Source organism: Engystomops pustulosus, chromosome 1, assembly GCF_040894005.1.
Source record: "Engystomops pustulosus chromosome 1, aEngPut4.maternal, whole genome shotgun sequence".
Lineage (NCBI taxonomy): Eukaryota > Metazoa > Chordata > Amphibia > Anura > Leptodactylidae > Engystomops > Engystomops pustulosus.
In genome coordinates, this window is record NC_092411.1 from 94,873,602 (window position 1) to 94,891,042 (window position 17,441).

Below are 17,441 nucleotides of genomic sequence, written 5' to 3' on the forward strand. Positions count from 1 at the left end.
AATGTGTTAGACGGCTGAAGTTGTAACTCACATATATGTATCAACAAATACACATTGTTCAGTGAGGAGTTTCTCCAGATGCGCTTGAAGTGCGTTTACAAATGCAATCCAAGCGCATTGTGTGAACTCCGCCCTATTGACATCCAACTCTCTTCCAAAAAAAGATGTCAGTGGAGAAAAGCAATCCTCCTTTAGGTTATATACCGTAAGCTCTTTGTTCAGAACAGATGAAATTGGAAAAGGTAACTGTTGTTTAGATTGTGAGCCCCGTGGGGACAGGGACCAATTTGAAATGCTTTGTGCAGCGCTGCATAATCTGTGTGCGCTATATAAATAAAGAATTATTATTAAGAATTATTATTAGCTAAATGAGTGAATAAATGTGTATGTCTGGTGTAATCCCAGCTACTACAACTAGAGGGAGGTTAATACATACCTGAGATCCATCTTATAGGAAACACATCACTAGACATTATCAACACTAAACAAACTGCCCCCTATGAGATATCCTTTTTAGCATTCTCTTTTCTGCGTTATAACTTCCACCGTTTTAACCATTTTTAACAAATCATTTCAAATTACATGAAAACTCATCATATGTGTTGAATATAACTGGATATATTGGCAGTTGAAGGTGTTAGTCCCAAGTATAATTGTTTAGGGGATACCAATGTGATCAGAGCCCTGTTCTCACTAACTTAATAAAGCAGTGTCCTGCTGCTCCATTCAATTCTATGGAATCACCAGTACTTGGCTATCCCTGTGAATAGGAGAGTCGGAGATAGCCAAGCGCTTCCATATTATTGAATAGAGTGCCAAAGCCGACCTACAATTAGTGAAATGGGATGTCTGTTCTTGTGAACCACAGGGACCTACCAGTCAGATTGTTATCAAACTTGGGAAAAAAAAGGTTGTCCTAGTTGGGATTGGATCTGTAACTGCAGCTTGCATAGCGCGCCAGCGTGTTGTTAACCCCCGCCCCCCTACACAAAGGATATATTGAGAGGCTTTAGACAAGCAATTCTGCGCCAGCATCTGACATTAAAATATAGTATAGTAGAGTATACTATTATAAAAATGTATGCTAACAATTGAAAAGGGAATATTTTGTGGGTAGACTATAACTTGCATCCTTACAGAAATTAATTCAAATATGAGCCCAGATTATTCATCATTTCAGTTATTCATTCTTTATACATACATTACCCATAATCACCTTTTCAAGCTGCAATTCAGTGTCCTCTAAAGAGATGTCAGACTTGATATGCATCTGTTTGGTGATAGTTTGGAAAAGGTTTAGAGCGGCCATCCTGATTCGACCCAAACGTAGTGTGTTTTCTGCTGCTGTGTTCTGGATTTGGGCCCAACTTGACTCCTGCAAAGGTTTTTCTTATAAATACATACACAAACTATAAAAAAATATGCAATAGTAGGAACCATAACATGGTGAGGTAGTGAGATAACCTCTTTAATGTATTTATAAAAACTACATTACAAGCGAGATAATGAACTTGCTTGTATGTGGTTATGAAAAACCGGTCACTGGTAATGATCAAATACCAGCAGGTGGTAATTTACATTATGAAAAGACCAGGCACCCTGTAGTGCACAGTATTACACAGTACATTATGAGGTGGCTTTTTGGATCTGTTCTAGCCTCTAAATGTAAATTCTCAGTGTGACCTTGATTATCAAAGCACCCAGAAATACTTGAGGCCAATATTCCATGTCACAGTATATGCACAGAGCCCTCCATTAAATGAAAAATTCTTGCGACTTGTAGTCTTCAGGGCAACTAAACTTGTAAACCTTTTAGGATTGTTTGCATTATCAAGCAACTATAAAATGAAGAATTGTTTTAAAGGGACTGTAACCTGAGGGAATTCTAGAAAGGACATTTCATACCCTACATGAGGGGGCTACTAGTTTAATGGGGTAAAATCTGGCGACAGATTCCCTTTAGTTTGCCAATATCCATCACAAGGTATGACCACACAAATACCTTTAAGCATTCATCTATGCCAACATTGACCTGTATTGAAGTAAATATGAGCCTAATCCAGTACATCCTCATATACACCAGAAACAGCTGTAAATGTATGGTAAATTACCTATTCCTTTGGCCAATGTATAAATTATTTAGGATCAGTATAACAAAATATTCTTCCTTACCCATTCAAAGACCACGGCTCTTGATCTTTCTAGCGCCCCTTGTAGATCTGCTATTTGGTTATTGAACTCCAGGATCTGACTGTGTGTCTCCTCCTGGTAATGATGCAACCGTGCCCTTTCTTTCTCAATTTTCTCCTGGTGCTCCAGCTCTCGCTTTAACAACTTCTCTTGCGTTGCCATGAGGGTGTTAAACCGATCAATCATCTCCTGAACTTCCTGAAACTAGAGAAATTACATAGAACGTGGTTAAAAATATAGTATAAAATCCTGGGCTTGGTAAAGGCATTATATTTGGCCCCCACAGCGCAGGTCCGGACTAATGGAATTATGTCGGATCCCTTTCAAATCGGAAATGGCACCTGCACCCGGCAAGCATACAGTATAAAAGCATCATTAATGAGAACAACCTTGGTCTTTGGCATATGGCCAAGCAGCTTGTGGCCAGTGGTTGAACGATGATGCAAATAATTTGTTTGTTTAATATGCAACACCCTTATTGGCCACTATGAGTGGGAATGGTCACCGCTACGGGCGGTTATCTACAGCTCTCCTACCAAATGTGTCATTATCCTTAGCCTTACCTTTAAAAACCACACAGGGAAAATGAATACCATCGCGAAGAGGTAAGATATGCTAGACAACAAGTGAATAGTTCACTTTGGTTGTTCATGTTGGTTCTGACCAACATGGGATATTTTAACGACTAGACTACTGGGACAGAGTATCTTAAGAATTCTAATATGCAGTGATTACCAACCACTGTTTTTTTTGTAGCTTGCACCGTTTCACAAATCAAATATATCTAGTATTATTCCCGATAATCTATATGTATGTATGGCCACGCCGAACAGGACAGATACAAATATACTATAACTATGTATACAGTTATTAGCACTCTACCTCTTCAGTCCTCTCTAACACCCTCTGCAGGTAGTGTTGATATATGCTATTTTTCTCCTGGCGGTGCAGCAGTTTCTCCTTGCGTGTCTGCAGTTGTAAGTTATCAGCCTGTAAACGTATTGATTCCCGTTCCTTCTGTGCCGCCAACTGGCGCTCTTCACCTGCTTTGCGTAGCGCACGCTTTCGTTTTGAGTCATTTTCCTAGAAAGGATAAAACATGATGTGAATATGTCTATGTGTTCTGCTCCTGTAAATTCTATTGTTACACATGTTTATATAACTGTCTGAAGCCATATATCCTAAATGACTGCTATGGAAGGGATGTATAACATTTTAACATTTGGGCTAGAGAAAGAGGGACAATTATCCCCCCCCCCCTTTTCCTAAACCATACCCCTTATCCCACCCCCAAACATATTATAAGAATGGTCTCCCATAGTATACTGCCCCTTCCTGTGGCCAACCTCTTTGGACCCATATAATGGCCAGTAATGCAACTCAGCAACATATAATGCCCCCTCTTTAATTTTATCCTGCCTTTACTTTTATTCCCCCACTTTTATTTTTCTCCACAAACTTATAATTCCCAAGCTTTCTGTACTCCTGCCACCCTTCCCTCTCTCCCTTATGGTGTGGCCTCCTGTCTTTCATCCTTCTCATACTGTGGCCTCCTGTCCTCCATCCTCTTTCATATTGTGGCCTCCTGTCCTCCATCCTCCTCATATTGTGGCCTCCTGTCTTTCATCCTTCTCATACTGTGGCCTCCTGTCCTCCATCCTCTTTCATACTGTGGCCTCCTGTCCTCCATCCTTCTCATATTGTGGCCTCCTGTCCTCCACCCTTCTCATATTGTGGCCTCCTGTCCTCCATCCTTCTCATATTGTGGCCTCCTGTCCTCCATCCTTCTCATATTGCGGCCTCCTGTCCTCCATCCTCTTTCATATTGTGGCCTCCTGTCCTCCATCCTCTTTCATATTGTGGCCTTCTGTCCTCCATCCTTCTCATATCGTGGCCTCCTGTCCTCCAACCTCTCTCATATCGTGGCCTCCTGTCCTCCAACCTCTCTCATATCGTGGCCTCCTGTCCTCCAACCTCTCTCATATTGTGGCCTCCTGTCCTCCAACCTCTCTCATATTGTGGCCTCCTGTCCTCCAACCTCTCTCATATCGTGGCCTCCTGTCCTCCAACCTCTCTCATATCGTGGCCTCCTGTCCTCCAACCTCTCTCATATCGTGGCCTCCTGTCCTCCAACCTCTCTCATATCGTGGCCTCCTGTCCTCCAACCTCTCATATATTGTGGCCTCCTGTCCTCCATCCACCCTCATATTGTGGCCTCCTGTCCTCCATCCACCCTCATATTGTGGCCTCCTGTCCTCCATGATCCCCCTCATATTGTGGCCTCCTGTCCTCCATGATCCCCCTCATATTGTGGCCTCATGTCACCCATGATTCCTGTTATATTGTGGCCTCCTGTTCTCCATGATCCCGCTCTTATTGTGGCCTCCTGTCCTAAATTACCCTTCTCATTTTTTGGCCCCCTGTCCTCCCATGTCCCTGGGTATTAAAGAAAAAACTAAACGTCATCACTTACCTTTCCTCGTTCCCGCTGCAGCCTGCTTCTTCTGCAAAGGCTCCGAGATGCTGAAGGAGGGGATGGAGCCATATAGGGGAGGAGCTACCTTCACACATCTGTACTCTAAAGTGGAGATGTCTGGAGGTAGCAGAAGTTGCTCCCTCCTCCTGGTCTCAGCTCTGCATGCTGGAGACATTGTGGGTGCCTAAAACCGGGACAGTCCTACTGAATCTGGGACAGAAGGGAGCTTTGGTATAAGGCTTTGTAAAATATGACTTTGTAAGGAAATAAGAGTTGTTTCTTTCATTTGCTGTCAAAATTACACCCGACACTGGCAGAAATTGTCTACTAAAATGTTCATATTGTCTTAATAAAGGATCAAGTCTTCCCAGTGTCCAAAATGACATGTGCCCGGATGTTAGGACTTAAGTACTACTCTGTATACTCTAAATCGGCGTTGGCAAACCTTTCAGAAACTGAGTACCCAAACTCATGTATTTATCACAAAGTGCCAACATGGTAATTTAAGCAGCCCTGCTCTGCCCTGTCACAGTTTTTAATCTTAACAGCGTCTCGAGGACACCAATACAATTGAATGCAGGTGGAAAAATTGAGATTATTTCATGAAATCTCCACTGCAAAGACCCCCTTTAAACAAATGTGCACATCAGATGCCCCCTTTAATGAAATGTCAGCTGCAGATGTCCCCCTTAAAATGTCCACAGCAGAGATCCCCCCCCCCCATTAATAAAATGTACACAGCAGGGACCTCTTGGGAAAAAAAACCCTCTATACTCACCTTCGACTACTTCTTCCTGGTCCCCTCTTCTCCTCTTCCTTCACACTTGGTGTCCGCGCACACACTATGACGTCACGCGGCTGCAACACTGCTGCCTCATAGTGTGCGTGCCCAGGCTGGAAGGAGAAGATGGAGCCCAGGAAGAAGCTGGAAGGCGGGTTTAGATATTTTTTTAATCTTTATATAGGGCCCGGCTATGGCAATATAGGGCCTATATGAGGATCCACCGCCTTTTCTGTTTTGAAAGTGTTTGACAAAAATCTTTCTCACCAGTTTTGAAGTGGGCAGAGACTAGCCTCCTCTTGTATCTTCCCTGAAGTCGAGTCCAAATCACAGTTCTTGTGATACCTTGCATTTATTCAGCAATTTATCAGCAAATCCAGAGAGATTCCTACAATCCACTAAACACTGCACAGAGTACATACAGGATGTATGAACACCTTACCTGGGAAAGCTGGATTCATTGTTAGATTGGAATTCTACAAAAAGTCTAAATAAAAGCTCAGCAGTTTATCTTGAAACACTGTGGCATATTTATGTATCTGTTCAACAGAAAACTGTCAGAATTTGTGCCAAAGATCTGTCTAAAATTTCTAGCACCAAGTTTTTGTCTCAAAGGGACAGTGTTATCAAGCACAACAGAATACTGAAGGAAATGTGCAACAAAAACTTGCAACAAATCTAGTAAGAATGACAAAAGGGTGTGGCCTCTGGGAACAGGGCATGGTTTAGTGGGAAAAAGGGCACGGCTGAAAATGTTGGCACAATTTTCCGGTGTGAACTACACCAACTAATATGAAGTGCACAGTAGACAGTTCTAAACGATATCAGATTTATCACAAATGATCAGACACAGTGATACAACTGATGGAGCACAAAACTGTCCAAGTCTGCCTCACTTATGATAAATCTGCCCCTTTGACTTGTACAACACATGGTGAGTGGCTCAGTAAAAAGGAGCAGGTTTTCAAGAGGAAGCAGCCACAGTACTTGGGAATGCCATAAGAGGATGAACTTTAGGTCTTAGTTTCAGCTTTATGTCACAATGTAGATAATACCACTATGTGCAGGACATACTAAAATTAGAAATGTAGTGGAAGATATGTAGCATAGTTGCACTGATTAATGCTCCTTATGATGTCACTTAGGACTGTCCTGATCCTGGGAACAGCCTTACCCTCTTTCATTTCCTGTGGGAATAAAGCAGCAATGCACATTCGTGACCACTTCTTGATTTATTTCTATGGGCCTGGCGGAGGACTCTACCCAGTTTTCTCTGTCAGCCGTAGAGACTGTACATTGCCACTGTATCCATACTCTGGATAAGGGGACCCCACAGTGGTAGTCCCACCCGTGGGACCCAGATGAACAGATACTTATCCCATGTCCTAAGGTTAACCCCTTTACTACAGCATACAGTGAGGGCCAGGCATTTTCATAGATGAGTCTATGCTTAAAAGACTATAAATCTTCCCAATACAATTCACTATAAACCTAGTATAAATAATATATATGGCACACCTTGAGAAACTTATCAAATTTGAACAAGGAATCCTTGAGTTTCTCTTCTTTGTGCTCAAGCTCAGCACGACGTTGCTGCAGACTCTCAGATTTCATCTGAAATTCCTGCAATGAAACATACAGTATATCAAAATGAGTAAGACATTATCAGACCCCTCCTGAAACATAAGGTGGTGTCATTCACACCTGTATTTGTATATAGTTTCTCTTTGTTAACCAACACAGCAAACCAGCCTGAATCTGGTCAACTTATGGCTATGTGCACACATAGAGCTACTGCGATATCATAATACTCTTTAGTGACAATTATATTCCACCAACCAGAAGTCTTATCTTACCAAGGTCTACACCACTGTTCTAAATATGCAAATTGGAATATAATTAACCTACTGATGTTGTTTGAGCAAATTGAGGTGACCAGGACCGACACCTTCCAGCTGTTCGCAGAGGATCCCCAACCTTGAGAGGGCATTGATACCAACACCCTAAAGATTTATCAGTAACTTCATGGCTCATATGAATCCTCTATCACTGCAAACTTCCTCACTTAGTACACTTACACCAATCTTCTGTTGAAGCCTTTTTCTCTGTACGGCAGATTACCATATATACTCTGTATAAGCCTAGTTTTTCAGCACAAAAAATGTGCTGAAAACCCAATCTCGGCTAATAAAAAAATATATCAAAACTCACCTTTCCGGCTTCCCCCACTGCTGGCTATATACTGGGGCAGGGGGCTGGCTATATACTGGGGGATATGGGGTGGTAGGATATATACTGGGGGGCAGGTGCTTGCTATATACTATGGGGCAGGCTATAAACTCGGGAGGCTGTGACCAATGCATTTCCCACCCTCGGCTTATACTCGAGTCAATAGGTTTTGTGGTAAAATTAGGGGCCTCAGCTTATACGCTAGTATATACGGTATATAGGTTGGAATTTCTAAGAAATACCTACTGTGACTCCCTATTGTGTGTACTGTCCCTTTAAATTAGCAATGTTGGAGACAATTCATATGAGCAGGGATCTTATTGCAATGGGTTTGTTACTTTTGTTTTATTTATAATCGCTTTCAGTGTTATTCTATTGTGATGTACACTGTTAACATAATAGCTGTGTAGTTGGTGGCTGTATAGCTATAATGCTGCGCGTACTCAGTGTGTTACAGTCGAGTCCTGCTAGTCGTAATAGTACTGCAAAATGCGGGAACGCACCTCCCGCCATGCAGTACTATTACGTCATATTTCGGGAAGGGATTAATGATTTACATGATTTACACAATTTTATGGGCTTTCTAAAGTAAGCGGAGTTATCTCCAAGATGGCCACCACAACTCCCATGAGCCCTCAGTTCTCAGTAACAGCTCCCCCCTCTCATGCTCTGCTCCCTGTGAGGATTATATCAGACTGCCCTACTCTGTTACCATAGTAATGATGTGTAACTGCCATCACTGCACATAACCTCACTTAGATGACATCTCACCACAACACTGGCCAACCAAATATATCACACATTTTACTGGTGTACCATGTGCCAGCGTGTGATACTCTCCACAACACTGGCCAACCAAATATATCAGACACTTTACTGGTGTACCATGTGCCAGCGAGTGATACATCCCCCATATATCAGTATGACCTGCCATGTGCTGATTGCCTCCATGTACATCATCCAGTCCCCTGCATGTAAAAACCATCTATTCCCTCCAACATACATACCCATGTAAAAACACGCTCTCATCCCTTAAAAGGTTCTGTCACTGCTTTCCTCCACAAACAGTGCAACACCTAACTACAGTTTATGCTGCCGAAAATGAAATGCAGCTGAGCTGCAATACTACGTATTACCTGTTTATTGTTTCATATGACTTGTACATGTTCCCTATGATTTGTAAAGAATAAAAATGGCGCTACATAAATAAAGATCATTATTATTATGGAAGGAAGCAGACTGCTTTTCCAAATCCAAGACAATCTCTTTAACCCCTTCAGGACGCAGCCTATTTTGGCCTCAGGGACGCAGCCCCAAATCTGCTCTGTGTCACTATAAGTGGTTATAGCTCTGGAACTCTTTAACATATAGAGGGGATTTTGAGATGTTTTCCCGTGATATATTTTACTTCAAATTAGTTTACAAATTTCGAAATATTCTCCATTTTCAAGTTCTAAATTCTCTACTCTTCACCCAGATAAGTGATAAAACCCAAGTTATTCATAACTTAGATTTCCCAAATGTCTGCTTTATGTTGGCATGTATTTTTAAGCATACACCATTTTTCTAGAACGTAAAGAGGCTTAGAATTTGGGTGTGATTCTTCAAATTTTTTGGAAAAATCACCAAAACATGTATTAAGAGGCACCTGCTCAACGTTCAAGTGACTGTGAGAGGCCCAAATAATATTAAAACACCATTAATTACCCCACTATAGAAACTACAACCCTCAACATATGAAAAAACACTTCAAGAAGTTTGTTAACTCTTTAGGTGTTTTATAGGAAATGAAGATCATCAATTTTTGGTAAGATTCTTTAGCTTTTTATTGGCCATTCACCGTAGCGTTAAAATAATATGTTATTTTTATTCTACGGGTCACAATGCTTACAACAATACCTTATTTATACAGCTTTTTCATTTTTTGCCAATTTTACAGAATAAAAACTAACTTGGAGAACTTCCTGTTAATTTTAGCATCACCATCTTTTCAGAGGCATAACTTTTTTATTTTCCGGCTGACAAATCTGGTTAAGGGCTCATTTTTTTGCAAGAAGAGTTGTTCTTTTCAGACATTTTTTTTTGGGGGGGGATATCTTTTTCGTTTTTGCATTTTTTCATGTAAACGGCTGTATTAGAGCTTGTTTTCTGCGTAACAAATTGCACTTCATAGTAATGGTATTTAATATTCCATGCCATGTACTGGGAAGCAGGAAAAAACCCAAATGCAGAAAAATTGGTGAAAAATTGCATTTGTGCCATTTTCACACGGGCTTGGATTTTACGGATTTCACTGCGCGCCCCAAATTACATATCTAATTTATTCTTTCGGTTGATGCGATCATGGGGATACCAAATTTGTATAGGTTTTATAATGTTTTCATAAATACAAAAATTAAAACCTCCTGTACAAAAAAAAAAATCTTTATTTTGCCATCTTCTGGAAATAATAACTTTTTCATACTTCAGTGTACATAGCTATAGTGTCATTTTTTGCGACTTTTGACGACATTTTAAATTTTTATCAAATTTTTATATTTTTCAAGAAAGTGGCATTTTTGACCATGGGAGCTATTTTCTGTTACAGGGTTAAACCGCTGGAAATTATATTTTGCATCCTTCCTGTTCCCCAGCCTCCTAACATGCAGTCCCGTTTATATGCATCCTTCCTATCACTTCAGTCCCGAAAAATGACATGACTATTGTATATTCCCCTTCATATCCAGTCCTGCCCTGACTCACACATCTTTTCTCCTCTATGACCCCCCAGCACAGATATCTGAGGCTTCTCTGCTCCACCCCCTAATCTTGATACTCTTGATGCTCCACCCCCTCACTGACATCAAACCCACTGAAAGCAACCGACTTCAGCCAAACATAGTGATGATCACATGACCTGTTCAGGCAGGTGCAGGACATGTGATGTGGACATGTGACCAGCGGCCATCTTCTGTCCTGTGTCTCCTCCACTGAGAGAAAATCAATGGACTGATTAAAGGGCCAGTAGCATTTTAATTCTCCATCATAGTCACAGCATTTTTCTGCTAAGGGGAGCAAGAGTGTAAATAAAAACTAATTACATATTAGCTTATAATTTAATGACCCATTTTAATATTAATTATGATTATTCCTGGAATTTAAAGCAGAAAGTATGAAAATCAAATGCATCCGAATAGTTTTCTTTAAAATTCATTGTTGTAATGTACAGAAACAAAATTAGAAAATTTGTCTCTGTCCTAATTTTTATGGACCCAACTGTATATATTGTAAACCCCCTTTTATATTCTGCTGTTCAAACCACATTTCTCTATAAATTTACAATATTCTCATGAACAGAAAGGAGACCTTGTGATCAGGGAAGTCACCTCTTTTTGGGTGTTTAAGGCTTGTTCTACTTCAATCATCTCCCGCTTCTTCTCCAGAAGTCTTGTAGCTGGCGTCAGGAAATCATCCTCCCGATCTGGCATGCGCCTTAAAGATCAATTCAACAGTATAAAGTCAAAGGAGGTTTGCCCACAAATGAAAGCCCTCAAATCTTAATCCTTTAGTGGTCCTAACATGATAAAGATAACCTTTAACCATGTACTTTGCAATTTTGCTCCCATCACTGCTGTAGTTCCCCAGTGTAAAATTCATTTCTGAGGGTGGGCACTGTCGTGTCAGTTCCATAATATATATATAGACTGGTAAGATGCGACTCTGGCCTTAAAGAAGACCGTTCACCAGAATTTTACCCCTTACACTAGTAATCACTGCTAGTAAATAGATGTTTTGATATGCAAATGAATAGTCATGAGTCAACTTTTGAAGAAAAGAGTCAAGTTTTCTCTCAGGCTGGCAGTGAACCCCACCTCCTTCTCCTGACTGACAGTACTGTATCTCTTCAAATCTCAACCTGAGCAGACAGCAAGTCCTCTCCCTGTCCCTACCAAAATGCTGTCCCTCTCACTTGCACAGTGTATTTAGCAGTGAGCACTATGTGGGCAAGTGCAGGTCTTTAGGGAACAATTTTACTGGTGGGAGGAGAAAGATTTAAGTTAGGAGCCCTGCAGTGCATTTTGCAACAAAGACACAGAGGTGGAGTGGTGTGTGTGTATGGTTTATTCTGCCTGTTTTAACTCCTGCTACACCTGGACCTGCACCCAACATTCAGCAAATTATCCCCGACTACATAACTGGTTAATCATGAAAGCAGACCTGGCATTGTTTGGCTCCAGGGCCACATCATAAAAAAATTTGAGCTCACCTCCCTATCAATAAATAATGATGCAGTTAGTTCCCCATATTTGCATTGAATCATTGTAATGTAAGGATAGTATATATACTGAGTACAGTATATAGGTATTGGGTAGAAATGAGTTAAGTACATTAGCCTGGCCCTCTAAAACCATTCCAATTACTCAAGTGGCCCCACGGGAATATTAAATGCCCACCCCTGATGTGAAGTGTCAAGAGAAATTAACCGTTTTGGCCACTTACTTGGGGTAAGAAAGTTACATTTAGGAGTTAACAGATTCAGTTGGTCATCCAGAAATGTCCAACATAAATCATTAGTAGTTAGGCAGAGGGATTTTTTTTTATTTTTAAATGGTGTCGGGTGCTGCTATAATTCATTTCTGCCACTGCTGGCACACAGGGGAGCTGATGCTGCGGCTATTCAGTACATTTAATCATGTCAGTAATGCTGAGTGCCAAGCGACTGCAAGCAGTTTTGGAGGAGTAGGCAATGCACAGCAGTGTAGCAGAAGCACTAGACCCGCTGCCCCTCCACAGGGCATAGGCTGTGCCGCAGTTACTATATATTGCGCCACTTCATTGCGTAAATTTTTGCAAATCTACCAGGCCCCTGGACACCATGCACAGATTGCCAAATGTCAAAGTGTCAATTCAGACATTATTCTGACCCTACTCCTATACTCGTGACATCATATATTTCATGCCATAAACTGGCATGGAATACATAATAACCTCCCCATGTAAGACTTTAGAGAGATGTTTAGCGCTATCTATATACCTTGCCAATGATAAGTATAACATTTCTAAATTCTTCCCTGACTGTGCACCCAAAATAGTAGCCGTTTAAACTCATGTCATTCAAGAATGGTTAAAACATAATACCCGCAAGATTTGAGGAGATCTCAGTTGCAGGCAGCACAGAAATCATGAAAAAATAGACCAGTGGTTAAGATTCTATATAGGTTCATATAAATAGGTTAATAATAGGTTAAAATAAAAATGCATTTTGGATGCGTTTTAATTGCATTTTGCCCAATGTGTTTGCAATACTTTCCAAACTGCTATGAAAATGCATCCAAAAGACATTGGGGCACATTTACTTAGGGACCGCACACCACATTTCTGTCGGATTTCCCGACTATTTCAGATTTGTGCCGCATTTACAGAGGTTTTTGGCGCATGCGATCAGATTTTGGCGCAACTGCACCAACTTTCATGCGACACAAATCGGGGGCCTGGCCGTCGGACAACCCGACTTATTTGGATTAAGCGCGGGATTTAAAATTCAAATTGTGTTGCAAGACACACACTGATATACACTGAGAAGAAGAAGGTGAACTCCGGCAGACCTCAGCAGGGAAGCGACACATGTACGATCTTAGGGAATTGCGCCCGACTTCATCCTTGTCGGACAACGCACCTCGGGGATCGCGACAGGACCGGGTAAGTAAATGTGCCCCATTGGGGCAGATTTACTTACCTGGTCCATTCGCGATCCAGCGGTGCGTTCTCTGCGGTGGATTCGGGTCCTGCCGGGATTCATTAAGGTAGTTCCTCCAACGTCCACCAGGTGGCGCTGCTGCGCTGAAGTTCCCCGAAACGCACTGGAATACACCAAGCCGGGCTGAGTGAAGGTAAGTGCAAGCTCCGCGACACATTTTTCTTTTTAAATGCGGCGGTTTTTCCGAATCCATCGGGTTTTCGTTCGGCCACGCCCCCGATTTCCGTCGCGTGCATGCCAGCGCCGATGCGCCACAATCCGATCGCGTGCGCCAAAATCCCGGGGCAATTCAGGGGAAACCGGCGCAAATCGGAAATATTCGGGAAACACATCGGGAAAACGCGAATCGGCCCCTTAGTAAATGACCCCCATTGTGTCAACGCAGAGTAATAGACAATCAATTTGTGATCAACTAGAGAATGTCGCCCACAAACCCCCCATCCTTCCTCATCATAGGCCAGTGATATCATATTGTGAAGCTCATTCTAACACCATGCAAAACTAGCACAGTGGTATACTTGGTAGGAAGTGATGAGTGCACCAGTCTCTTTACTGTTAAAACCCTAGACAACCCCTTTAAATGCAAGAAAATCCATAAATAAATACATTTAATGCATTTTTTAATGTTGTAGATTTCCACTAGAAACATTTCCTACATCCTATGACTGGTGAGTCTTGCAGTGTTCTGTTAACTTTAGCAACATGGAAAAGCAGTGTACAATGCCAAAGTATAATTGCATACTCTCATCCACTCTGGAAGAAAACCATTCCAGTATCGGAATAATAATCCTGTTGTTTGCATGGGTTTCCTCCGGGTCCTCTGTTGTCCTCCCACACTCCAAAACATACTGGTAGGTTGATTAGATTGTGAGCCCCATAGGTGACAGGGACTGATCTGGCAAGCTCTGTGCAGCACTGCGTAATCTGTGTGCGCTATATAAATAAAGGAATTATTATTATTAATTCCTGACTAGAGACGGCAAACCTAAAGGGAGCGCCATTAAGATTACAGGCCCCAGTAAGTAATTGCTATATCTATAGGGAAGCAGCAGGTGATGTCATGGCTTCTAGACACCATGGGGAGGGATCAGTAGGGCTGTAGGTTGTGATAATTGTGCAGGTAACAAGAGAAACATGAGAGCATCACATTGCTGCTACACACTCACACCCAGATTTTGTGTCTATGTCTATAGATATTTCATGCATTTTTCAGATTAGCCATTAGTGACCGCAGACAGCAGAAGGGTTGGGCAGTTCTACTATTTTTGGGATAATGGACTGATGTAAATCAGATTATAAATGATATGTCATAGACCCTCAGTAGTAGATTTGTAAGTGATAGTCTATGGGGGTAATAGCTGATTAACCCATTAGGGCATCCTTAGCTCTATGAGATGGGGTGTTACGTGTCCTCACACCAGCAGCTTGTCCTCGAACGCCGCGCGGAAGTATTCCTGCAGCTCGCACTCCATGTTCAGCGGTCAGTGTACTGCGGTCACCATGGAGACACGCCCCGCCTCAGACAACCGGAAGTACAGGGGCGGCTGTCAGGACTAGCGGATGATCTGAATGGAGTATGTTCAGTAAGTGCTAAGCACATCTGCCCCGTGACTAGTGACAGGGGCCTAGTAGTTACTAGCTATGGCTGCAGACATGCTATGTTATCACATTAGTACCAGCCACGGATGCCCCTATAGGCTGCAAGCCACAGACTATGCCATGGCATGCAGCACGTAAAATAGTCTAAACAAGGACTCAAGTACAGGGATATGTAGATTTTGGGTGAAACGGCTGGAAAAAATCAAAAGCAGCAATATTTTTATTTATTGAATTATTTTATACTGTTCTCTAATCAAGAATGGCTGGACCATCATACAACCTCTTATACCTCTTTTGTCACACCCCTCATCCTCATAGACTGTAAGCTCTTGTGTCACACCCCTCATCCTCATAGACTGTAAGCTCTTGTGTCAACCCCTTATCCTCATAGACTGTAAGCTCTTGTGTCACTCTCCTCATCCTCATAGACTGTAAGCTCTTGTGTCACACCCCTCATCCTCATAGACTGTAAGCTCTTGTGTCACCCCCTCATCCTCATAGACTGTAAGCTCTTGTGTCATCCCTTATCCTCATAGACTGTAAGCTCTTGTGTCCCCCCTCATCGTCATCGATTGTAAGCTCTTGTGTCACCCCCTCATCCTCATAGACTGTAAACTCTTGTGTCACCCCCTCATCCTCATAGACTGTAAGCTCTTGTGTCACCCCTTCATCCTCATAGACTGTAAGCTCTTGTGTCACCCCCTCATCCTCAGACTGTAAGCTCTTGTGTCTCCCCCCTCATCCTCATAAACTGTAAGCTATTGTGTCCCCCCTCATCCTCATAGACTGTAAGCTCTTGTGTCACCCCCCTCATCCTCATAAACTGTAAGCTATTGTGTCCCCCCTCATCCTCATAGACTGTAAGCTGTTGTGTCACCCCCTCATCCTCATAGACTGTAAGCTGTTGTGTCACACCCTCATCCTCATAGACTGTAAGCTCTTGTGTCACCCCGTCATCCCCACTGACTGTGAGCTCTTGTGTCACTCTCCTCATCCTCATAGACTGTAAGCTCTTGTGTCCCCCCTCATCCTCATAGACTGTAAGCTGTTGTGTCACCCCCTCATCCTCATAGACTGTAAGCTGTTGTGTCACCCCCTCATCCTCATAGACTGTAAGCTCTTGTGTCACTCTCCTCATCCTCATAGACTGTAAGCTCTTGTGTCACTCTCCTCATCCTCATAGACTGTAAGCTCTTGTGTCACTCTCCTCATCCTCATAGACTGTAAGCTCTTGTGTCACCCCCTCATCCTCATAGACTGTAAGCTCTTGTGTCACCCCGTCATCCCCATTGACTGTGAGCTCTTGTGCCCCCCCTCATCCTCATAGAGTGTAAGCTCTTGTGTCACTCTCCTCATCCTCATAGACTGTAAGCTCTTGTGTCACCCCCTCATCCTCATAGACTGTAAGCTCTTGTGTCACCCCCCTCATCCTCATAGAGTGTAAGCTCTTGTGTCACTCTCCTCATCCTCATAGACTGTAAGCTCTTGTGTCACCCCCTCATCCTCATAGACTGTAAGCTCTTGTGTCACTCTCCTCATCCTCATAGACTCCTCATCCTCATAGACTGTTAGCTCTTGCGAGCAGGGCCCTCACTCCTATTGTTCCATATGACTGTTTGTACTCTGTAATGTAATATAGTTGTATATGTCCCCTATGATTTGTAAAGTGCTACGGAATATGATGTCGCTATATAAATAAAGATTATTATAAAATTCACACTGCAGTGATATTGTATCATGCAACACAGGACGTGCAATGGTTATTTCCTAATCTTAAATTATTTATTTTAACAAAAAAAGCCAATAGCAGTGCTGTTAGGCCCCTTCCACACTTGCGTTACAGATCACGTCAGAGTTTGATCAGAGTTTGATCAGGGTGCGATCAGGGTTTGGTCAGTGAAAAACGCACATTTTGCATCAGAGTGTAATCAGTTTTCAGTCAGAGTTTGTTCAGTGTCTCAGTTTTCAAGCATGTTTTCAATGCAATTTCAATGGACTCAGGATTGAGCTCTATCTTTTCTATGGCAATTGATGCGTGAAAAACGCATTGCACTTGCATGTGTCTCAGAGTGCAATGCGTTTTTGATGCATCTCCATAGATCAGTTTTTCACGCCCGTGACTTGCAAAAGTAGAGCATGTCGAGATTTAAACGCACGTTAAAAATAACGTGCGTGTGTGCATGAAAAAAAAGAAAAGACCCATTGGTTACAATGGGTCGGAGTGCAATGCAAGTTCCCACAAACAAAAGTTAAGCCCTTTCCACAGGATAGGGCCTAATTTGCTGAGATCCCCACAGATCATGAAAATGAGGGGTCTGTCGGACCCCTCGCCACTCCTCACACTATTGCAGCAGACGGCTGTGCATGACTGTTCTGCTCCATTAATCTCTATGGAACTGATGGAGATCGCTCGGCAGATTCCGCCAGCT

General features: G+C 42.4%; 1 protein-coding gene across 2 annotated transcripts in view; it reads right to left on the minus strand.

Annotated features, from left to right (window-relative positions):
* The window catches only part of CFAP73 (cilia and flagella associated protein 73), a 30,759-nt gene that overhangs the window by 2,436 nt on the left and 10,882 nt on the right, over positions 1 to 17,441 (minus strand). Inside the window, exons 1-6 of one of the 2 annotated variants that reach the window (XM_072148272.1) lie at positions 14,830 to 14,984; positions 11,042 to 11,147; positions 6,966 to 7,070; positions 3,073 to 3,273; positions 2,173 to 2,394; positions 1,217 to 1,375 (exon numbers count right to left, since the gene is read on the minus strand). In XM_072148272.1, coding sequence (XP_072004373.1) covers positions 1,217 to 1,375; positions 2,173 to 2,394; positions 3,073 to 3,273; positions 6,966 to 7,070; positions 11,042 to 11,147; positions 14,830 to 14,885 — 849 coding nt within the window. In that variant the 5' untranslated portion in view covers positions 14,886 to 14,984. Of the gene's footprint in view, positions 1 to 1,216; positions 1,376 to 2,172; positions 2,395 to 3,072; positions 3,274 to 6,965; positions 7,071 to 11,041; positions 11,148 to 14,829; positions 14,985 to 17,441 lie in introns of those variants that run through there. The other variant, XM_072148282.1, reaches the window with a different exon arrangement.